The following is a 25,677-nucleotide window of genomic DNA, read 5'->3' on the forward strand; positions in this document are numbered from 1 at the left end:
CCCCGGCTTGCAGTTTTGTTGCAGTACCAGATGTTTCTCAAATGCCACATGCTGGGGCTCCTATACTGAATGTAGCACCTGACCTTCTCTATAATTGACTAAAAATATTGATGTAATGGCATGGGTCTGATTGTGATTTATTAAAACCACTGCCGATCCCAGGCCAGCTGCCAGCACTGCAGCCCACTGATCGTATGGCATTAGAAAAGCCATCAATATTGAAACAAAATAAATGACATTAATGGGAAAGTATTAGGCCTTCAGAGCCATAGCTACAAGCAATTATATGGATTCCAAAGGAGGAGGAAAAACAAAAATACCACAAACCAAATACGAGAAAATATTTAATTTACATGAGAAAAACCAATATCATATTCGGAACCAAATTGAAACATAAGCCAGAAAACATTAATTTAACCCCCTAAAATATTTCATTAAAATTACAATCATTGCATACATTTGTTTTTGATGTGTTTATAGTGACTAAATGCATTCTGCCTTTCCCATAAAGTGATTTTGCTTTGTCTCTAATGCCATTTTAGTTTCCTAGAATTATGTTAAGTGTATTGCAAAGTGCATTATGTGGTAGCTCCATTTTGCTGTAAATCATTATTATAAAATAGAAATTACCATGTCCATATTTTGTGTACTTTGTAATTTTCAAGCTGATTACATAAACCTTATTTGAGGATTATCAGAAAACAGTTACTCTGCTACTTTCAAGCACGGAATATTTTATCAGTCACACTCGTCCCTCACCAGCTAAACCAATATTGTCATAACAAGCAAAACACACCTAAAAAGCAAGTAGGATTCTCTGCTTCCTAGTGAAAAGACACCAGAAATGGTCATGATACCAGAGACACAAACAAACAAAACTGTTGTGTACCTATTCACCAATGTTACAGATACAAAGTGCTTAAAGAAATCTGCTCTTCGACAACCGTAATACAAAATTAGACATTATATGGATTTAACTAAAAATTCCCATAATGTTGAAATAGATAATTATCTTAATACCCTTATCGTTGTTTTTTTTTTCCTTAAATAGGCTTTTTTTGTTCAAGCATAGTTTATTCAACAAAACAGCATTAAGCTGTTCAAAGACTGATTCAAAGACTTCATTTTTAACCATATAGCCTAGAGCCCTGAACTGGTATGTACAGTAGATGAACATTCTATACCGTAATAACACAACTCTTGATTTCAACACTTCCAGTAAATTTTTTTTCATAACCTTTTCTTCATGCTACCAAATATTAGAAATATCATTAGTACTTAGAACAATTTTTCATCTCTTAAGGAAAAAAGCAGTACCTGACCATGAAGACCGTTGCGAAAAAACTGTTGTCTATGCACATGAGTCTCTCACACAATGTATGCATTCCATTGCATACAAATAATAGTATCTCAGCATAATAGCATATTGAACGTTTATATTCTATATAAATATGGTACAGGATTTCTTAAGTCTTACTTGCAGTACAGAAACTGGAACTCGTATTTTAGATTTGCAAGCGAAATATTAGCTGTGATTTGTGTTAGAGTTACACAGTTATCATCATAATGAAGGTACACATTGAGAATTCCAGAAAGAGAATTGATTTTGCAATATTGGTTTTCATTCTGAAATTACTGAAACAGAACTCACAATTTAACTTAACCAGATTTGCAGATTTATTTAATTATTTTTGCTTGTTCAGAAAATGAAGTAAGTAGCAATTTGTGGCTCAATCTTGAACTATATAATGCACAATGAAGAAAGCTGGTGCTGAGAAAAATACTGACTTCTCAAAAATTGTTTTCAAAATGGTAACAAAAGAATTGCATGTTCAAAATCATTCCTATCACATCATCATAGCAAAGTTTAAAGCTACAAAAGAATGACTTTTTTTTTATTGTTCTAACTCTCCAACATCCACACTCACTAAAGCACATTAATTTTACCTTCTATCACTTTTGTCTAAGACAACAAAACTTTGTTTACCGTTAAATTTGTCAGTAGGACATTAATTCAAATCACCTGAGTAAAGTTTAGTGTATTTCAATTCTCAAAATATTGTCAAAAATATATATGTATATATTTACCTTGGCGCAGAGCTTCCCCAGGCTCCATGCTTGTCTGTAAGAATGTTGACAATTTTCTGTATTAGCTGAGTTGCAGTCACTTGGTCTCGGTACTTAGCTGCTGTTATCAAATGATGGCACATTTTTTCTTCTTCCCGTTTGTCAGCAGAGTACTGGGCACACAGTGACTAAAAAGAAAACAAAGACTTTACTACTTCGCACTGTAATCATAGCATCTTTAGGAACTTTAAGCACATCATAATTGATCACTTTTACAAAACCCTTGAGAAATAGGAATTAACCTCATTTTACAGGTTTAAGAATTGAGGCACTGCGCAGCTGCCCAGGTTAAATCCGTTCATTGAGCCAACAGAGGATCTTGGTTTGTCACAAATTCTTTAACAGCATACCATACGCATTTAAGATTTGAAAAACATCAACTTGTTAGTGGTCTGACTGCACATATAGGCACAATCATAATAGTATCATAAAACAAAGAGGCAAGTCTCAGAATAAGGCAAGCCAGCTACCTGTCTACTCCATTTCTATGACTGTCCATTAGATTTGAGAAGTCAACCATTTGCTATTAATTATATAAATGGGCAGCTGTAAAAACTATGGATAAAATCTGCATATCTTCAGTTAGACAGGAGACTAAAAGCATATGAAGACCGAACTGTCTTCACCAAGTGGATTCCTTACGTTGAGTATATTATCAGGTCAGAATGGGAAAGCTAATTTTTTTTTTATTTAATTTTCTGTACCACACCTATTGTATAAATATATTCTATCTTCGAAGGGAACTGAAAGCCTAAACCTAACAATTATGAACTGAAAGGCACACACAAATGGAAACTGAAACTACAAAGATCCTCTACTACAATGTTTTCCTTTCATTTTGTTTTTTTTTTGTTGTTGTTGATCATCTGAAAATGTTTCTCTTACAAAACTCAAAGAGCACCACATTCAGATCCCCCTCTTATCAAATCAATGAAGACATAAAACAAATTCAAATACTGATAAGGAAACAACAAAAGATTTTCCCTACTTCAGCGCTCCCTGTTTCTAATTTCAGTTTTCATCTGGCAATTCCACAGATCACATATGCCAGGCAAAGCATCAGCCTTTCTCAATGATTGGATTACTCTATGATCTAGTTAGCAGAATGGACACAAATGTCTAAGAACAAAAAAATTGCTTTTTCTTTGTGAAGCACAGCTGATGCAGTCACTACTGTAATTATTGCTCAGAGCTTAGATAACAGCACAATACCATAACGTTTTTTACGTTTAAAACAGTAGCAATGCTATTCTCTATATGCACTTACTACCTATTAAACTGTTACAAAAGAAGAAAACAGGCAGGCTGTGAGTTTTGTGTATATATATAGACGAACACATTACATACAAAAAAACATACTCCGGTTACATGAAATGAGGGAAAGAGAAAGGAAGAAATGCGGAAAACACGCAAGTAAAATAAAATATGAAATTGTGCAGATTTTCATTGGATTAAAAAAAAAAGAAAGTATCAACAGATGAATGCATTTACATTTTAAAAACCTCTTTTAACAATTCTCATGTATTTATGCTTTTCTTCATAATTTTTCACATATCTTAGAACAACGCTCACCTGATGAGCAGGCATCCAGAAAGACAAGAATATGCAGCTGACTTTCCAACTCAATGAGATATCAAAAACCTGCTTTTATACTCACATATGAAGCACTCTGCCACTCTCTTCATAAAAACATGAGGTGGCTAAATCATAACCAACACTATACAAGATTTTTCTAGCTCTTTATAAATACAGCTGTCTTTTCCAATACATCAATATCTATTTTGCACTCATGATGATTCTGTATACTTTTCAGTACTTTGTAAATGTTTCATAAGCTGTTATTTTTGAAGTTGCTTGAAAGGGTAGAATTCTAAAAACAAGCATATAAGGTAAGCTAAGTAGTAAAATGTTTTAAAGTGCTCTTTAATGGATCCTCCTTTACAATTTGAACAGCAACTTTTCATATCTGACATAAAATCCATAGATATAAATCACATTAGAGGGTTATTCTTTCCCCATTATCAATCTCTGTCTCTTTATGGAACATTAAAGTCACATTTGACCTTAAAACATGATAAAATGGAAATCAAACTAGAATGTTTTGTAAAAGATATAATGAACTTGTACCTCTTTATTAAAAAAGTCCCTTTACAATGTGATCTTGAACACATCGCTCATTAAACACCAAAGATTTTCAGAGTGTAGGTGTGACATTCAAAAGAAGGGAAAATTATATTTTGTTGTCCTGACAACTGCCATGAAAACAGAATCAGACTGCTACAAAACTGGAATGTACAGGAATCCATTTCTCAGCAAATTCATTATTTAATATTAATAGAAAATCACAACTACCTACCGGAACAGAAAGACTCCCAGTATGCAGCAATCCCATAGAACTATCACATCAGTCCAGGACAGACTCAACAAAGAAGAACAGAAAGAAGCCACCACAGATATCTGGCATTTGCATAGGTTACTTATGTTAAGATCTCAGTTTGGTGGGAACGTGGCTTATCAGGTTGCATCCTCCAAGAATGCCTAAGGATTTTGTTTTATTTTATTTACTCACTTTAGGAACTACAAACAAAAACCCAAAATTTTCCTAGCAAAGAAAAATTAATCTGAAGTGAATTCAAAAGCTGCCATCTTCACTGGAAGTTCAATGGCTTTTGCTGACCAATTCTTCACAGTATCCAATCATCTTCTTCATTTTGTTACTCGCACAGTGTAATTCACAGAACTATCCTTTCCCCAATACCCGTTAATAGATCTCTTTGATCACACAGGGGACCTCTCAGTTGTTCAGTGGTTCCTACTCACTATATACACCAAATATCCAAAACAAATTAAAAAAAGATCATAGAATTTTTTGAGTTGAAGGGACCTTTAAAGGACATCTAGTCCAACTCTCCTACACTGAATGGGGACACCTGCTCTAAGTCAGGTTGTCCAGAACATGGTCCAGCCTGACCTTAAATGTTTCCATTTAAGAGGCTGCTTCTATCACCTCTACAAGCAACGTGTTCCAGTGTCTCATCACCTTTATTGCCAAAAAAATTCTTCTTACATCCAACCTCACCATTCTTTCAGTTTCAAACCATTTCCTCTTTCCCTACTACAGAAGACCCAGCTAAAGAGCCTACTTCTTTCTTATAGACCTCCTTTAGATATTGAAAGGCTGCTCCCAGAGCATTCTCTTCTCCAGGCTGAGCAGCCCAAACTCTCTCAGCCTGTCCTTGTAGGGGAGGTGTTCCATCACTTGGATAGTTACTCTGGATGTGCTATAGCAGGTCCACATCTCTCCTATAATGACAACTCCACATCTACACACAGTACTCAGCTGAGGTCTCACCAGCACAGAGTAGAGGGGCAGGATCACCTCCCTCAACCTGCTGGCCACGCTTCTTTTGATGCAGCCCAGGACAGAGATGGCTTTCAGGGCTGCGAGGGTACATTACTGGCTCATTTCCAGCTTGCCATTCACCGGTAACTCCAAGTCCTTTTGGCAGGACAGAGCTTAACACTTTAATTTCCCAGCCTGTACTAATAGTGACCCAGGTGCCGGATCTTCTTGTGCTTGGAATTTGTTGAACCTCATGAGGTTTTGCAAGAGCCCACTGCACAAACCGGTTTTCTCAAACTAGGTCTCTTAGGATGACATCTTGTCCCCTCAGGGGACCCACAGCTTGGTGTCATCTGCAAACTTGCTGAGGATTCCCTCAATCCCACCATAAGTGACACTGATGAAAACAACTGAAGAGCACTGGTCCCAGTAATGACTCCTAAGGATCACTCGTCACTGATCTCCATCCAGATGAGCTCATTGACCACCACCATCTGTGTGGGTACAACGTCACAAGCAATTCTTCATCCATCAAACAGTCCACCCATCAAACCCGAATCTTTTCAATTTGGTGAAAAGCATGTAGTGAGGGTTCACATCAAAGGGCTTACCAAAGTCCAGATGGATACTAGCTTGTCCCTGATACAGTTATGCCATCATAGAAGGCCACTAGGTTGGTCAGGCAAGTCCTGCCATTGTTGAAGCCATGCTAGTTGTCTCATATCTCATCTCTGTCTTTTACGTGCCTTAGCATAGCTTCCAGGAGGATCTTTTTCTCTCCTTTCTGACTGAAGTAATCCAAGATCCATCCCAAAGTAACCAGTCACACTGGACTGCTCAGAAGGCACTACAAAATCTCCGCATTTCTTTGCTGCATTTTTTTATTTTCGAAATGCCTCCCACTTCATCCCATCAGCTAATGCCTGGCATATAATACCACCAAATCCTAACAATTCAATTAAAAATAAAAATCAGGTTTATTTCATTTGTGCATTACTAAAACTCTCACTTTTACAGTTTCAATTCTTTGTTATTATTTGATCTCCTGCACTTGCGATATGCATCTTGTCAAGCTTCAGTATGGTTTTAAAATTAGATACACGGTTGCATGCAAATGAATTAGCAGACCACCCTTCCACTACTGCTCTAGCCAACACTATCCTGGTTATGAGCTTGGGAAAGTATATAATAAAAATATGATCATAGATGTACCATGAGGTAACTGCTAAGTCCCACTCAGGATGAAACAAAAAACGCTGAAAGAAGAAAAACATATTGCATATATTCTCTCCATCAGTTATGTATTAGAAAAAAAAAAAAAAAAGAAAAAAAAAAGTGGCTGCTAAAGATTTATACAGGGCAAGTTTATTAAACAGATATCTTCAACACAGCATGGAGCAGGGAGAAGACTCTTGTCTTGTACCCCTTCATCCAGGATTGAACATGAACCTTCTCTGCTGCACCATTAGAACAGAGGAAAACATGTTTTTTCCTCTTTCCTATTCCCCGCAGAGAATAAGCTGAAGGCTATTAGGTTATGTGAAGGCTTATTTTTGAGGAACAGTAATTCCAAAGGAGCACAAGGTCATCCAAAAGACAAGTTACAGATACAAAAATATAATACACTCTGCATGCAGACTATTACAAAATAAGAACAAAGTGAATGAGTGTATGCAGCTAGTCTGTATTTCACTGAAGGGGTGACCATTCTGGCGCTTTCAGAACAGTTTTATCTTCGATCTTTATGAAGATGTCAAATAAATCCAAAAGTAAAGGATCTCCCTTGAATGGTAATATTTGCATGCACAATTTTGCAGTTCCAAAATTATGTGACTATTTTTACACTCTATGCTATATTTTAATAGCGTGAGTTGTTTAAAACCAATATGGTACTTTAAAAAAAAAAAAAACACCTTTATTCAGCATTTCAGATCACTAAACATATGTATCAGTTCCTTTGTCTAATTTGGCTAAAATCTACTTGCTTTCTAAACAATCTGTCTCAGCGAGTGTCCCTTAAGAGGAAAAAGTCATCCACAAGATAACGCATCATCTTGCTACTAATGCAAATTCCCAACAAATAAGGATATTTTAGTAAATGAAGGAGCTTCTCAATCCTCTGCTTTCAAAGATCTTTGCACTTGACCTCTGACCTGAAGTTTAAAGTCTGGACTAAAAATGCTACCCTGGGAAATCTTACAAAGACTCCTGAATAAGACTTAGAAAAATGAAAGCTTAAAACCTCAACAGCGAACAAAAGTCAACCAATGACAACGTCTGACAGCCACCGTCAATTCTGAAGTGATGCCTCTGTCATCCAACGACTCAAAGTATTGATTTCTCTCAGCATGAAAAAAGCTTAAGCCAATGAAATAGATATAGCATCTTCCCCCCGATAATAGCCATCAAGGTTAACACCAGCAGAACACTTATCAAAGTATCTCTTCTATTTCTTCTTGTTTTAATGGACTGAACACAATGCAATGGCTTCTCATCACAGCAAACCTATGATTTTCCAAACCTTATTATCCACTTTTCCAGTCTCTTATATGATTTGAAGATTAAAAGAATCTGAATCTAAATCAATTGCTTCTAATATAAATACATAGCAAAACAAACAAACAAGTATATATATACAATGTGCTTTTGTAGACATTACTGGGGGGGGGCAGAGGGGGGAGATCAACATGCCAAACATTCTTGAAGGAAAATATATACATACGCTTTTAAAAATTGCAAGATGGAAAGAAATACAGTTGGCTTAAATCACACCAAAAAAACTGGTAATACTATGGTCATGAGCAGAAGAAAAAAAAAAACCCTGCCACAGTCAGTTAATTTAGGTTAGTGATTAGACAGAAAGACAAGGATCTCAAGAGACATCTGGTTTTAATCTGCACTGAGTCAACAGCTTTATTTTCTACCTTTAAATCTCACAGTATTAAGCTTTAGTAAACCAAACTAAACACTAGGCAACAGCAATTTTACCAAAATTGCATCTTAAAAAGAACCCTATTTGGTAGAGTAGGTAAATGAACCGAACTAACAAGAACTCAACTTAGAATAAATAAAGAGCAGATTCAGTAACACCAGTTTCGTTCTGCAATATCAATTTGCAACATACACATTTTCCTTTTTTTCTTTCTTTTTTAATTTTGATGCTCAATTGAGGATATTCTTTGTTCTGCAGTAGCATCCTTAAATCACGAAGACAAAGCTTTACACAAACAAGTAAAAAATCTTGCTTCTTGGTAAAAATTGGGATTTTCAATATATGCTCTACATTATTTCAACATTCTAATTCTCTCTGCATCACTGCTAACCATTCTCATAAGCAATGTACCAAGACAAATGTTCTTTTTTAACCCAGGAAGCCATCCTTATAATATGTATATATAAATGCTTTGCATGCAAGCCAAAAAGCAGGCACTAAAACAGACACAGTCCTCTCTCCCTCGCATTCAAATCCAGTTTACATCTGCACTCTCTCCATACTGCTCTTACTTTAAAAACAGGCCAAGATTGGGCTATTATTGGGTATTAAACTTGAGACCCCTTGGGTCATCTTCCAACTGCAAAGCACTTGCCTGCAACCAGCAGATGAAGACATGTCAGCAACTTAAAACTGCCAGAAGATTAACACAGACTTCTAAAGGTGTGGTTGTCACTGGCCTAGGAAAACGTGCCAAGCCTACTTTCAACACTTCCCAGCTTTTCTTTCTATTCAAACTGAAGCACCAAAAAATCCTTAACTGCGACTACCTTCTCTTCAACTGCATTGCTCTACTGAGGCACAGTGAGGACCTTCGATTTCTGAAGGTCAGGAAACAAACTAGTCCAGTTGTTTTGGCTCCAGCAGCCAAATAATTACTGCTCAAGGATTCTGATTTCCAAACATCCCTCTACTAGCATAACTCTTCTACAAATTGCAGCACTAAAACCTGGCACAAGAGAGAAGAAATTATTCTAAAACTTAAGCAAAGTCAACTTCTGACATGACAAAAACAGAAAAGAAAAAATAACCTGAACAATGCAGGTAGCAAACAATAAGCTAAAATATCTGGAACCTTACTGCAAAATACCTTGTCCGATTTTGATCTCTAAGCAGAGCTTCAGCCTCAGTCTATAAATAAAGTGAAAACCATTTGTGTGAGATATGACTATTTAGTTTCCACAGCTACCAAAGTCACAGTTATTTAAAAACTACTATAGTTAAATACGTATGACTTCTGTTAACTGTCTCAACTTCTACCTTACAAGAGCACGCATTCCTATTTAGGACTCATTAATGAAGAACAGAGAAATCACATTCATTTCAGATATCAAGACATAAGGCATAATGGTTTCCTATCTTGCCACGACTGCTTGCACGTCAATGACAAATGCATCACTAGTAAACTCTCAGTACTTTAGATACCAAGTTAGTTTCAAACCTAACTGGACTCCTTAAAATGTCAATTTTGATAAACATTTGTAGTTTGTCTTTCTACCTATTTGTTCTGATGACAGAATCTGTTGTTTCTGATAAAAGAATCAAAGGAATATTTTGAAAATATTGTATTATGAATAGTAGCTTAGTAAACACTTTAAGGCCTTAAGAAAATTAAAGAAACACCATTAGAACAATAAAACCGAAGTATATACCAGGACAGTCAACATGGCAGATCATCTATCATCCTACAGGATAGGTATCAGCCACAGGAGCTTTAAAAGTGTTCTGTGCCATATTTGGCAATTTTTTTTGTGAGACCTCAGCTATGAAACATTCAGAAGTGAACATGAACTCATGAGCCAAGAGGTAACCTATCTGTCCCCTGCTAGCTTCTAACATGCTAGCCCCAGGAGCTAATTTAGTAGACTTCATTTCTAACAGTTCAGGACCTTTTCCTCACGCTAGAGAATGATCGTCTTGACTGACTTACACTGCTAAATAGAGCAAAAAAGTTTACTACCAAAGCTTTTCTCTCCTACATACGGGAAGAAAAAGTTTCTGTCATTAAATTACTATATATTCATTTGTATCTGCAGAAATACTTGAATTAGTTATTAAATGTTAAGGGTCTTTTCTTTTATCAGAGAACCTGTGACTTACAATAAGGGATTTTTATTCAAAAGTCTATTCAAAAATAAGATGCTCAATGCTGCTAATCCACAAGTTTCTCCTCACCTTCACTCCAAGCGTTATGGTCAACTAAGACCCTTCAGAAATATATTCTTTCAGCGATCAAGTATTTTAAAAGCAAAATATTTTGATTAAGATGACGAAATGGCAAAGATTCAAAGAAATCTAGAAGCAAATGAGTAGGATGATTAAAGATGGCCTTTTATAGCAGCTGCTCTTCAGAATATTCCCAGCCATTTCCCTTGGAAACATGTTAAACAGTCACAATTTCAGCTCCAGCTTAACCTCTGCCTTAACTTAAAGCCTCCTGTCAGATTCCTACAGCATTCAACTATGAAAAGCAAATAATTATATTTTTTTCTGCTCTGCTTCTTTTCAGCAGTCTATTTTTGTACTTCACTTGTATATGAGTTTGAACATTTGTTGTTGGGTTTGTGTGCGTGCATGCACAATTTATTCTTATGCATTTACATATTTTGGATCATTTTGGACTTTCAAAGAAGAATGAGATAGGTTTGTTTTTTAACATTCATAAAAGGTTCTACCACTTTCTAAAGGATGACATAGTTGTCTCTAAAAATCATTAGAGGAGAGTAATTTAATTTCTCATTAAAACTAACATGATTTTATTATTCATAAGAAGATAGTACCTAAAATATTCTGACTATTCAGAACATGAGAAGGCAGCGGATTCGGTTTAACGTAGAGCAGTGTGACTTAACATCCATCCATACAGCTCTAGATCCTTAGACTGAGCAATATGGAGCAAGGCTAAAAATGCTCCATAATAATTGCCTTAAAATTCAAATTTTCTTGATCACTTGGTTTAAATGAGAATACTGAAACAATGCAAGAATCAGAGCTGTAATTAACACAGATAGTACCTTCAGAGAAATCAAGTACTAATTAACATCTCGCAGTTTCTACCAGAAACATCCTTTGTGCTTTCACTGTTTAAAAAATGCAACATTAATTCCCCATAAACATATTCAGGTATATAGGAAGAACACAACAGATCCATTTCATGAGTTTTCTCTGTATTTTCCATTTCAGCGTAAATAAAAGAACTTGTCAAATCTCCTATTCCAAGGCTCTGACGCTACCAACTAATTTTACTTCTGGCTTTGTTTCAGTTTAGCATGAGGTTTTTCGCCTTCTCCCCCTCCACTCATAAACAATATGAGGGCATTTTAATACTGGCCTCAGATAATGATTATCAGCATTTGTTACATACAGCTGAACTCTAGATATTGGTGAAAGGACACAATACAGACTACACAGCACGACTGTGCAAATCCTTAACTTGATTTCACTACCTGACTGATACAGCATAAAATAACAACATTCAAACATAACACACTTCAAACAAAGAGCACTGCACCCACACAGAATGAAAAAGCCACATCGGTACCAAGGATTTTGAAACAAAAATCTGGAATTTGATGTCAGCTACAGTTCGCTCGTTAATATTATAGGTAATGAAAAAACATATGTTGACTAATCAAAATCACTAGCTTACACCAAGCATAAACAGAAAGGAAATAAGCTACTAAAATTATATAAAATATTACATGTACAACTAACATGAGACAGTTATTGGACAAATAAAAGAGCCATAAAAGTGCATAATAACAGCATTTTTCATACTTGTTAACTTTGTTACATACTAGCCAGTAATCCAGCTCCACTTTTGATAGTACAAATTTCTGAGTAGCTTCCATCAACTGCCATTTAATAATTTTTTTTAGAAATTTTCCTTCCTCCTCTGCCATATGAAATTACCTTGCAAAACAATGCTGGTTCAATGCTAGATGGGTGACGCTGCCTCCAAGACTATCGACAACTTCTTAAAAATTAAATATTTGAGGTTCCTTGCAGGTAATGCAGGAAAAAAAAAAAAAAAAAGAACGATATTTTAAGGTCAGAATATCTGACTTTCTCTTCCATAAACATCTGATGTGTTCAGGACTAACAATAGGATAACTTAGAAATGTCTACGAGTGGCATATATGAGATTCTTCCAGAGCAATCGCAGGCAAGGAATGGCTTTGTTCCACCGGTGGGAGTGGACAAAGGCCACCCCACAGACTGCACCTCATGCTATGAGAAAGATAGGGCAGCTCATGAGGTTTTGCCTGGACAGCTGTGTTACTACTGCAGGTCCAATCTTAACCCCGTAAGGGGACTTGCTGAAGACTATGAAACCCTGACAGTGTATTATAAACTTCTTATCCAAAATTATGACATAACTGGTTTCATAATCACCATGTATTCTTTTTAACATAATAGCCCACACAATAATTGAGTGTTTTGTTTACTTCATCTGTCACCTTTTCAAAAAGCATCTCAGGCAAGAATTAGTAACACCCACTAAAGATAGAAACTAAAATTGATCTAGGGGCATCACACACTCAGGACAGTATTACCATACTGAAATCTCATGTTCCTCCAAAGAACAAACATGGGAAAGAATGGAGTAAGCGGGAACATCTCAAAAATCTATTATAAAATCATAGAACAGCCTGAGTTGGAATGGATCCACAAGGATCACTGAGTCCAACTCCTGGCTCCACACAGACCACCCAAAATTCAAACCCTACATCTGAGAGCATTCTAAAAATGTTCCTTGAACTCCAGCAGTTCAGTGTTACGACCACCCAATGCTCTGGGGTGCCTGTTCTAGCATCTGACCACCCTCTGGTGAAAAATCTTTTCCTGACACCCAACATTATGCACCTCCATAGTTGTTCCCTCAGGTCCTGTCGCTGTCACCAGAGAACAGAGATCAGTGCTCCATGTGAGGAGCTACAGGTCATCATGAGGCCTCTCCTCTTGGCTGAACAAACCGAGTAATCTCAGACCTCCTCACTCCTCAGCCCTTCATCATCTTAGAAAGCACCCAAAGGAGAGCTATGAAATTATTATGTCCTTCTTATATTGCGGAAGCCAAACTTGTGCAAGTGCTCAAGGCGAGGCTACCTCAGCGCAGGAAAAAAAGTGGGAAGCAGAAGGTGAGAGAGGAAACTATTAGGAAACCCATGTTTTTCCTTCTGTGAAAAAGAACATCAACAACAATTTGTCTTTTCTAACAGTACAACTCTTTAAGGATTGACTATGACACTTACAGTAGGATTTCAGATTAACAGTGAAATCTGGAGGTCTCTGCAAGTCACGTCGCATCTTCCTCAACCGAACGATCACCTGAAGCCTGACTTAACTGACAGAGCTCTCTTTTCATAATCTAAGACCATCTACAGAGTGACTGGCCCAATTTTTTCTGTTGGCTAAGTGAAAAAATGAACTCTTTCTGTAAATATTTCTGTGTAGAAATGAGATAAAATGAGAAGAAAAAAGATTCAAAAAAAAACCTATTACTGTGATTCCCATTTCAAAGCTAGTATGGGAAAGCTAAGATGACAAGATTCTGTCACTTCTATCTCACTGCTCTGCAACATGAAAAGACCTTTCAGTTACTATCAAGAAATCTGATTAGCGTAGCATTGTTTTCTTTCCTGGAAAGCTGTTTAAGTCTACTCAGAAATAAAAAAGCTACCATTATAAATCATTAACAGGAGTACCATCCACCAGAACTAAACAATTTTTGCACCATACGTGTCTACCCATTGGACATAAAGCACCATGTTTCACAGGAAAAAAAACCTTGCCACAATTTATTTGTAAAATTCCTTAAACAAGTACTTTCTCTTCACAATTATCACTCAATCATTTCAGCTAAGTAACATTTTGTATTTAGAACAGAGTATTGTAACTGAAGAAATGAAAATTTCATTGAAGACATATCAACTCAGGACAAACTATACTGCTTTGTCTTCAATAATATTCAAGTAAAGAGGAAATAATCTATGTGATTAAGAAACAAAAGTAACATTGATAAAATTTATCTTAAATGTCTTTGGATTTCATTGATGATCTTACCTCCCATTAGCCACCAAAACTGATAAGCCACCTTCACACACGTAAAAAAGTAAACCCATATCAATCAAACTTCATCATTCGTAAGTAAATGAGGAGACTGTTTTAACTCCAAGATAACTCCAAACATACTACCAGTTGTTTATAAACAAGCTAACAAGTGTAGCAATACCTTATACAGATCAACAAGTTGTCTGTAACTTCTACAACAGGTGAGGTATGCTATGGCTTTTACGTACATCCTAATCTGGCTTTGGGATTGCACAACGACATGAAGACACTCTCGCTTTGCTTTATTGCAATACCAGCACGCAAGCAGTTGGACTAAATCCATCAGATAAAAAGGAACTTTACATTCCAAATTGCCATTAAGGTTCAGAGTATTAAAATACGTATGTAGGAGGATGTACACACAACTAATATTCAGCTACATGCAGTACTTCAACAGGTCGTTTAAAAAAAAAGTACGCTGCAGGTATGCAAACATGTATACAGTGGATTTTCAAACAAACAACTACAGAATGAGACGGCTTCACAGATTTCCTTCTAAATTTTCATTTTGAACATCAGTCATTAGAAAAAAAGGACATTTTTAAATGAACACCCTAGAACCTATACACAGCAATCTATACTGGCAATTTCAGAACTTCAAAGGTGTCACAGGAAACTCAGTCAAGTTGGCTCATTTAGCCCAACAGCATGACCTCAAGTCAATCATCCACAGTATTTGCAGTTCAAGTGCTTTTGCCAGGTGAAGGAAAGAACTAAACACATAGAAATTAAACTCCACTAAAACAGAGGGAAAATATTCTACAGTTTTGTGAAATCTATTGTCATTCCCACTATAAACAAGCCTCTCACATAGAATCTATAAAAGCAAGTGAAATTGTATTTAAGAGAATATCCAAAGACACTGCCAGAACACTGTCAAATATTTCAAGGCTGTAAATGGCAATATATTGGATGAAAAGTTAACACCCATTTAGCAAGCAGATGCATATTTCATCCTTAATGAAGGCCTGAAAAGAAGAGTTCACTTTATTCTGAATGCAGGTATCAAAGCAGATTTCACAAAGCAACACAGGCGCATCATCTAAGGATCTTTTTCACATTAAGAATCCTATTAGAAGGAAAACACTAAAAGGTAATTGAATTTCCCTCAGTTATCTTCATCTCTGTCAGCTCCTGCTACAATAACTTACTCTCCAGAGCAGAGATAACTCAATTCTGTCCAGCAAGCATATGTTATGAATCTCCAAAGCAAACTTGTCTAAATCATTCTGGTCCTCTATCAAGGTTGGCTGTGGATATGAACTCTGACAGAAAGCAAACAAATTTATTTTTATCTTTTCAATAATTCACTTCCCTGTGCCTTGATGGAAGAATCTAAAGGCACAAAAGCTCCCAGTGATTCCGGAATTAAAAAGACTAGTTGAAAATATTTTATATGGAACTTAATGCTATTATAAACTGTTTGATTCACCACTCTGTTTTAGCAGAAACAAAGAATACACAGAATGTCACAGTACTTTCAGGTTCCTGTAGGAATATAATAACCAGAAATGTTGTGTTTGCCATTTTTCCCCCCATTCAACAAAAACATTTTCACGTTAACTTTTTAAATAACAACAACAAAAGTATACTCCAAAAATCTATTTCAGTAAAGCTCGTAAAAAGATCAGTAAGTCCAAATTCTACAATGACGCAAGCAAACTATATTCAGTTAACACATCATTAAAACTTAGGAAGATGTAATCTTGATGAACATCACAAAAAAGAAGCAAAACACAAAGCGGCCAAAACAGGGATAAACAGCAAGAATCAGAATAATTCCTTCCCAAAAGAGGAGGAAAGAACAGAAATTAAAAGTAAGGTTCTAGTCAAATTTTAATATTAGTTGTACAGTACTTATCAGTTGCTGCTGGTTTTAGGTTGTGTAATATAAATATTAAAAACGATCTAAAGAACGAGAGAATAATGGAGTGAAAAAAAAAGGTTGTTGCTGATACTAATTTATTCAGATTCGTAAAATCATGAAAGAGCTGTGAGAAAGAGGAGAAGAATCTTGGAAGATCAAGTCATCACAGTTACTAAAAAGTACATATTTCAGTGTCACGAGAGAGAGTTTTATGAAAACATCAGCTTGGTATGGGATAACAAACGCAGTGTTTATTAAAAAAAAAAAAAAAGGAACAACTAAGAAGAGAGAATGCACGGAACATATGAAACGCCATGTGCTATTTTAGGTCATCCAGCAGACAATACCAAAGAACTGAGAAACACTTTGGAATCACTGCCATAATTGAAATAACAATGTAAAGCTGAACTTTTAAATCATGTTATATACCTGTTAATGATGTGATATATAGAACCCTTTCTAAGCAAGTTTGTAGGAATATGTTCTACAACTAATTATAAGATTGGACGGAGAGAGTCACTGAGAAGCAACAACCAAAGAGAGGGCAAGTGCATACTGAAGAGGCAGTATGTGAAAGTTTCCCAAGGGGCTGATACACTTTTGAGGCAAGCAATCCTGTTGAATCTGAAAAAACTATGAACTCAGAACACCACAGGCCTGCTGAATCTGTTTACCATGACTAGCACACACTAGTTGCAGCAGCAGGTTGTACTACCCAAACAACATTGAAGAGAGATGGATGCTCTGTGCAGACAGCATTACAGGTTTATGTGTTTTACAAAGATTTATACAATTTATATCATCATATATATACACATATATATGATGAAGCGAAGGAACATTTGAACTTCATCCCTGAAGCCACCGATATGCCATTAAAATCCTTAACTTACACTTGTAGTGTACAGTTGGAGTCAGCTTTCCAACTATTACTCTAACAATAAATTTGTAAGTGTTAGGGCTGTGTGAAGTCATCAGCTCTCAGCAAATAGCTTTATTCTGTTAACAACAGCAGGGCGAACAGAAACATTGGTTGTCTGCCTCCACATCAGCTACAGTTCCTACCAAGAAAAAGGCATTTTGCAATAGAAATATGAAACGAAGAGGCCAGTAAGATTTGCAGATAACTCAGGGAAATTCTTTGCTACAGGACGTTCCCATAATGAAGTCTACATGAATTCACGACGTAAATAGGAAAATTATCCCTTAAGAGGTACAGAGCACAAGGTTGTCATTACTGGCACAGCAAGAATCAGAAGTTGCTGAAGGGGTAAAGTGTGAAAGAGTATTCAGAAAAAATGCTACTATGTTTGCACTTTCAATAAACTCTTCCTTAAGTATCCACTGTTTGAGACATGATAACATACTCAAATGAGCATTTAATCTTACTCGTGCATGTTCAGCACGAATGTGCATGTTCAGCAGGAATTCATCTTCCAAGAACAGACACGGAGTAGAACTACTAGACTATGCACACACCATTTTGGACAAAAGAGTAAAACTCGTTTGGACTAGCAAAACAAAGTGAAGACGTGATAAATAGTACATTAGACAAATATAAATAAGAACAGCTGCAGAACAAAAAGACTTCTGAAGTCAAAAGATAAAAACAAAGAAATAGAATCATAGAATCACAAGGTTGGAAACGACCTATAAGATCATCTAGTCCAACCATCTCCTCATTACCACTGCTACCACAACATATATACCAAAATATATGTTGAATACACATAACAGGAAATTTTAAAAAGGCTACAGTAGAGCAGAGTGCACAAGCCCAATCTACCAACTGGAATAGTAAGTAAAAACACTTATGGACATTCTGATCCTCAAGATTTCTTTGTGACCTTGAAGCTCCAACATCAGAATTGCTTTAACATGAAGTATTTCTGTTTAGATCAAACCAATCTATGATACAGGAGAGATATACTGGCACCTGTGTTGCTTCTGGAAAGCTGGACAAACCCCAACACTGCTGTACAGAAGGACCATATGTAATGCAAGTTATCTTCGGACAGAAATTTTAGAACACATTCTACAATCAAGCACAACAGGGTATCTGCTTAGTTAATGCCAGAAATTTATAGTCTACATACATTTCTATTGTTTAGGTCTCAGCATTTTAGAATCGCTGCCTGGCATGAGCTTCCATAACGCCTGTACATGAATAATAAATAAGGTAAACACTACTGATTTATTTTTCATGAGTGGGTGAGAACAACATTCCTGATGGGAACATCTAATTTGAAGCTAGATAGTTTAGCTCTCATATCATGAGCATTAAAGGATGCAGACAAACATCGAAAACATTTTTTAGACAGCACAAAAGCCTGCATAAAAAGATACAATATTAAGGGCTTCAAAGGAAATGCATGCCTCCCATCAAAAAGCTTTTCAGAAGACCAAAAATGCTGGAATAGTTAAACTGCAGAGAAAGTAAGGCTGTAAGAAAATGTTACTCTTCAAGAAGTCTGTTCAAACAAGGAAAATAGAAAAATATGTCAAACTATGGCATGTTAGGCTTTAAAAGAGAAAGAAGCAAGCCAAAAGAGTTAGAATACTTGTGTAAAGGCATGAAAGGCAGTAATAAATTATTTTTGAAACAAAACAGGAACAGTAAGCCTGCTAACGTATCTGTACAGCTAATGGATGATCAAAGGATAAAAAGAGCTCTCGGAACACAAGACCATCACAGAGATGTGCTCGTAGAGAAGTCACACTAGACAATCAGCAAGTGACCAACTGTCACTTGCTACACAGTATTCACCCAGATGATGCAGAAGAACATGGGAATGAAAGCAGCCAAGCCATTAGCTGCAGTTTTCTTCTTCAGGTTGTCTCAGTGCCAGCAAAATTAAATGTGCTAAACAGATTCCAGAGGACAGCAGGGAACTACAAGGTAGAAACTCTGAAATCTATAAAAGACAAACAATGAAATAAACAGAATGACAAGAGTCATCATGGCTTTTGTAAAAGGGAGTCATGCTTCATTGGATTTCCTTGAATGAATCACAGGGGATGCCAACAAGAAATATCCAATTCATAAAGTCTACTGCTTGAATGCCAAGATGATATTTAAAGAAAGTCAAGGCACAGTAGAAGGAACACCCCAATGTGGATTAACAAAAAATTATTAAAACATAGGAAACAAAACAAAACAAATAAACAGAAAAAAAAAAAAAAAAAGACAGTTTTCAAAAAAAGGAGGGAAATCAACAGTTGAATCCCACTGTGTTATTAATCATACTTAGAAATGTCTGGAGAGTGAAAGAGGTACCAAATATTCCTGACAGTCCTAATTCGTAGAAGTGAAAAACAGGAACCAAACATGAAAAACATTGATACAGTGACTGGGAGACAGAACAGTACATGAAACCCATGCAAATCGTTGTCTAAAATGTGATCCCTGCCATCTGGTAGAACTGGGGAAACATTGTTAGATAACTGCACTGTTCTTACACTAGGTATCTGCTATTCAACTCTGTTAGAAGCAACATACGAGTTTGATGGACCTTTGGCCCGGACCACTACTGATATTCTACAGCGTAAAGACACAATTCATCTGTGTAGTGAAAGAGGAAAATCATTAATACAGATATTTCAAAAAAGGCATATAATGACTATAATGACTAATAAACGACTTTGGATTTTCAGTGCTCTAAGCAAAGTCATTCAAAGCTTACTGCCAAATCGTTTCCTATTCCAGAAAACCGGAAGAATCTTTGATTCTAAAATGCTTTACTAAGATGCTTGATTATTTGAGCAATTCCCAAAAAACAAGTCAGACTTCACAAAGAATGATCTATGATAAGCAGAACATGTGTGTGCAAAACCTGCACGTATTAGTCAGAAATCAGTCATAGATAATTTTGTGGTTGATTTCCAAATACAGTACCTCCCAAATTAACTTGTTATGTCATTGCTGAGGAGGAAATGTTACACAGTAAAGATCAAATTTTACTCCTTTCTTACCGAGCATAATTTTACTCTGAGAATTATTCATTCAAAAATTTTAAATGACAAGTCGGAAATTGAGCTTTATTTAAAATTTGTAATTAAAAAAGAAAAACAACAAATTGAAACCATTTCTAATTAAGTACTGCTTAGACATTGTTTATGTTCACGAGTCTTTCAAGCATGCAACAATAGTTATTCTGAATTTTGTGTGTTATCTAGATAGCTAGGCAATTAATTTAAAAACATCTGTTAGACTTGGAATTATGTACATCAGAATAAAAATAAAAAATAAAAAGGAAAAGAAAACCAACAGTTAAGATGCACAGCTGCAGCAAAAAATAAGTTCAAAAGGAATCACACAATGGGCTGCATTGAAAAGGACCAAATGATCACCCAGTTTCAACCCCCCTGCTGTGTTCAGGGTCACCAACCACCAGACCAGGCTGCCCAAAGCCACATCGAGCCTGGCCTTGAATGCCTCCAGAGATGGGGGTATCCACAACCACCTTGGGCAACCTGTTCCAGTGTGTCACCACCCTCTGTGTGAAAAACTTCCTCCTAATATCTAACCTAAACTTCAGCAGGCAGAGAACAGAAGAAGTATGTAACACTACTCTCCCTTTTTTAAATTACTCCAGTGTCTTCCAATGCAGGGCAAAACTGTGAAACAGAAGTAGTCACAAGAACTGAGTCTTCAGCTACTTCTGTCAGAAATTTATTTATTTATTTGTTTAAGATTTCCAGAGCCTACAGATGCAAAAGAAGAACTCTGGATCATGTTCTGCTAATCCTTGCAGGATCAAGAAGAGTAGATTAATTAAGCTCAGTAACCAATCTCTTATGAAAATAATCAGCTATATCAGTATGCTCATTGGGGGGCTGGGACAGGTTACAAAGTTTTTAAAACAAAGGAAGGCTGATCATTAGCAGCAGATGAGAAATAAGTAAATGTAATACATATGTAAAAGGTCATTAAAAGAAGTTGAAACTTCATGCAGTTAATAATGTAAAACAATATGCAGAAAACAGATTCGTAACCTCATGACATACCTGAATAATTTCCAGTTTACAATGAAATGAAATGAAATGAAATGAAACATAGCATAGATTATAAAATGTGGAAGAGTTTCAATGTGACATTACTAAGAACTATGTATTAATTCTAAGCAATAAATTTCATTTGCATCAGAAACCAGGAGGTTGTTATACGAGATGACTATGGTAATAAATCTTTTTTTTTTTTTCCACATTCAATAGATTTGAATCCTGTAATTATTACAATTTTTTTTTTTTGAGCAGATGCAACAGCTGAGTTAGAAATATTTAATTATTTTTAAATAATTTTTATCAACTCATTTCCATAAGCACTTTCTACTATTTAATTATTCTTTTAAAACGTTAAGCAAAACAAACAAGTCCTATAAAAACTGAAATGCCTGCAAAGTGCTAAAAAGAATGAACCATAGATGTTTGTTATTGCTTAACTGAATAAATACATAGCTTCTACATTTGTAACATCCACTAGGAAAAAAAATAACACAATTAAGCTTAATTTAGTGTCTCTTCATGTCTCAAACAGTTGGCATCACTTGACAAAAATATCCAAAAACTGTAAAGAAAGCAACATCCTCTCTTGTGAATAGAGCAGTTCTGAAATAATGTTTCTGTTTCAAGCTGCTTTGGAAACAAAAATATCCTTGATAATACTCGGACATACTGTATTTTGATTTAAATGTGGGGTAAAACAAAAAAGACTGTCAGCATACCAGTGCAAGCTGTCATTCTTTCTCTTCTCATCCCTTATTAAAACATTCTGTAAAAGAAACCACTTGCTTTTATAATCAATCAGTACTTAATCCTCACAGTTCTCAGAGCACAGGAAACGTGTTATAATGTTCAAGTGGAAAGTGAATTTCTCATTTCAGTATCTTTGCAAACAAAAAAGCCATCAAAATTCCCAAGGAATATGAGAAATTTGAGTTCTCCAGTTTTGAACTTGCCACCATGTTGCAGTAGCACAAAAATGGTTAATCCTGTGATGGAAGAAAATACCTTCCACGCTCCGCACTGTTGAAGAGTTTCCAATTTTTATATTACCTTAAAAATATGTTCAAAAATTCAAGTACAAATGAGTCTTCCTTCTACAACAGATGGTGGTATAATGCCTAACCTGGTCAATGCAAAGGGTAGTGTTTGTTTAAAAAAAATACAAGTTTAACATAGATTAAGCCCATTTTTAAAAAAATCTGTAATGCTGTATTCTTGTGCAAGGATATATCTGTAACCCCTTAAGGTTCTGAAGAACAAGTGTGGTAACTTTTGGTTATGTTACTACAGGAAGCCTCCAACTAGCCTATTATCTTCTGTAAAGTTCTATAAAGATTCATAATAATGCACCCTAGCAGACAGAATACCAATTGAAAGTATTCCAAAATATTACTTTTCTAATGAACAAGGTCACTGCCATTAAGTGTGTTGAATAGCACTTCATATAAAATGATGTTGCAAGAGTCACGAAAAGGGTATTTGATACACGAGCTTTATAACGAAACAGCCTTTATTAAAAACATCAGAAAATTTTATGAAGAACAGGGACAATGTCAAGGATTAAAACTTACTTTCTTTGTCAGAGTAACTACTTGCTACACATAGAACTATTTATCAGATACAGAATTTATAAATATACCAGGTATCTTTCCATAATTCTTTAAACATCTCTCAAACATTGACTTAAGGATGTTCTGCCACAACTGATTTGCAATAATTCATTACTTCCTCTGATCATCTAACATTTAACGCTTACTAGCGCTTAAGGGGAAAAGGTGTAATTTAACGCTTAAAGGGGAAAAGGTGCAGGACACACAAGATTACCAATCAACTGAAACACTGCATGTTGTTTTCTGAAAGGAAAAAAAAAAAGAAGCCAAATGGCTCCAACCAAGTCCCTAGCAGAGCACTTCCCATGCCTGGCAGCCTACCTCTGTCAAGGCAATAGTTGCATTGAGATTCTTTTCTCAGCATGAGCCATAAAGTAAAATATTCAGTTTATTACAGCTAAACCACAGTCTATAAATTGATGCTGAATAAGAATTCTAAGTATGAGGAAGAGCGTAACTCTTCCACATGAAAAAAAATATAACCAAACAGAAAAAGGCAACAAATTTTACAGCAGCTGGAAATGCTAGATTTAATTATTGAAGAGAAATCATGCAGAGAATCTAGCCGCCTAGAATGATTTATAACAAACGTAAAGGGAAAGACACGTGAAATTCTCAGTTAATCAACAGAAATGACCAACAACAAGAATGCTAACACAATATTTCTACAGGAAATGAAAATTGGAAACAAGTAAAACTAAGCAGTGAAGAGAACAACAGTGTCAGACAATATTTAAAAACTGACAATATTTAAAAACTGACAATTTGAGGAGGTAGATTAGTTTGCAAATTATGAAAGCAGTTACATTTTACCGAAAAAAAAAAAAAAAAAAAATCACCAAAGTTGTCACTGTTCCTCACAGACTCAGGTAAGAATCTTTGACTGGTTTGGAACATTTTCAGAAAATTAAGTGCTCTTCTGCATATACAATTCACTGCACTAAATGGTTTGGAATAGTTTACTCATGCAAATCTTTGAGGGGAGAAGAAAAACATTGCTAGAAGAATACTCTTCAAAAATACACAAGTGCTGAGATGTGGTATTACCAGTCTTGGCCAAAACTCAGTATCATCATACAGCAGCAAATTATATCTTTTTCAGAAAGATGCCTGAATACTCTAGTCCTAAAACACTTGCCAGTTTACATATTTTGAATTCTATAAATATGTATTTTCACACACAAATACATGAAGAGATTTATATAAGACAGGAGGCATATCCAAGGCAATGGGCGCACCTGCCATAAATTATAAAATAAAGTCAATTAGAGCACAAAAATTCCCTCCCCCTCCACACACTAAATCCAATTATTCTCGTAGACCAAACTGCAGCAGGCTGCACGCATAATCTAAGACACAGTGCAAACCACCAGGTTTTTCAAGGTCATTTATAGAAAGCAGGCAAGGTGGTAACATGAAATAAGCTGTTATAATTCAAGCATAAATAGGTTATTTCTTCAGCATTTTCACTCTACCAAAACTCAGGGTAAGAAAATGCCTACGAGATCTGTGCATGGGACATGGTGCAAAATTTCAAGTTTTTAGTGTAAGACTATAGGACTATAACTTACATCAGAAATGCACCCATCTTTCCATTCACCATAAAAATGTGTGCCCTGCTGCCATCTCCTTAAAGAAATGTGTGCAATATTGCTTCATCAGGCATGTTTGAGATTTAACAGCATTGTAAAGTTTTAAGTATCTCAGCTCCCTCTGTGACTTCTCCCTATTCATAGACTTACTTATAGAGGTAACAAGTCAAAATGCAGGTGAAGAGAAATCAGAAAAGTAAAGGAAATAAGATTGCTTTTTGACTGAATTCAGCTTATGAAGATTCCCTCACAGCCAACTCCAAAATACTATTTTCTTTCTTCCATGCAATGCTAGCTTAGAAGACAAATATCTTAACTGGCTAGCTCATAATTCATTAAGCTACTTATATTATCTCCTACAAAATAATGTGCCACAAGGCAGTCAAGACAATGACTTGTCTTTGTCCAGACTGCTGAGCTATAAGCAAAGAGCTCAGAGAGGGCAGGAGATTGCATCCTACTTGAGAGAAGATGAGCATTTCTTGAAGCTTCCAGAGTGCAGGACTGAAGAAGCAAAGGAATTCTGCAATGCAAATGGAGACAGACTCCCACCAAAAAGAAGGAAAAGAAAAAGATCCAAGTCAAGATGACAGATGTCTTTCTTGCCACAGAGATGGAAGTGGATGCGCAGATGTTGTTGCTATTCAAGACACAATGTGCCTTAAAGAGAAAGATCTGCCATGAAAAGACATACGGATAGACGTAATTTCTATTCCATTTTCTTCAATCTAAATCTATCTCACTTAGGCATTCACAGTTCCCTCTATATTTGAAGGGATAGCTCAAACTCAAATAGTATGCTAAAAACTCTTTGGAGACTCTTCTGGCGGCTTTGGTCATCCCATACTTTGGAAGGGTACAGATCACCCATGTTTAACTTGCAGCCTGCAGGCTACATGCAGACCAGGATAGACAGTACCAAAAAGATTTTATGATTCATGAAATGAAATCAAGTCATTCACAGAATCAGAAGGATAATTTGTGCCAGAACATAAGATTAAAAATGGCTCACACTCATCCTTGAAAAT

At 35.9% G+C, this 25,677-nt stretch overlaps 1 protein-coding gene across 3 annotated transcripts in view; it reads right to left on the reverse strand.

Moving 5' to 3' along the window:
- The window catches only part of LRBA (LPS responsive beige-like anchor protein), a gene marked incomplete at both ends in the record, with an annotated part of 363,076 nt that overhangs the window by 210,415 nt on the left and 126,984 nt on the right, over positions 1-25,677 (reverse strand). For all 3 annotated transcript variants that reach the window (XM_079534450.1, XM_079534449.1, XM_079534448.1), the window contains one exon: positions 2,089-2,255. In XM_079534450.1, the coding sequence (XP_079390576.1) occupies positions 2,089-2,255 (167 nt within the window). The remainder of the gene's footprint in view (positions 1-2,088; positions 2,256-25,677) is intronic.

Source organism: Tetrao urogallus (genome assembly GCF_951394365.1).
Source record: "Tetrao urogallus genome assembly, chromosome: 4".
Classification (NCBI taxonomy): domain Eukaryota; kingdom Metazoa; phylum Chordata; class Aves; order Galliformes; family Phasianidae; genus Tetrao; species Tetrao urogallus.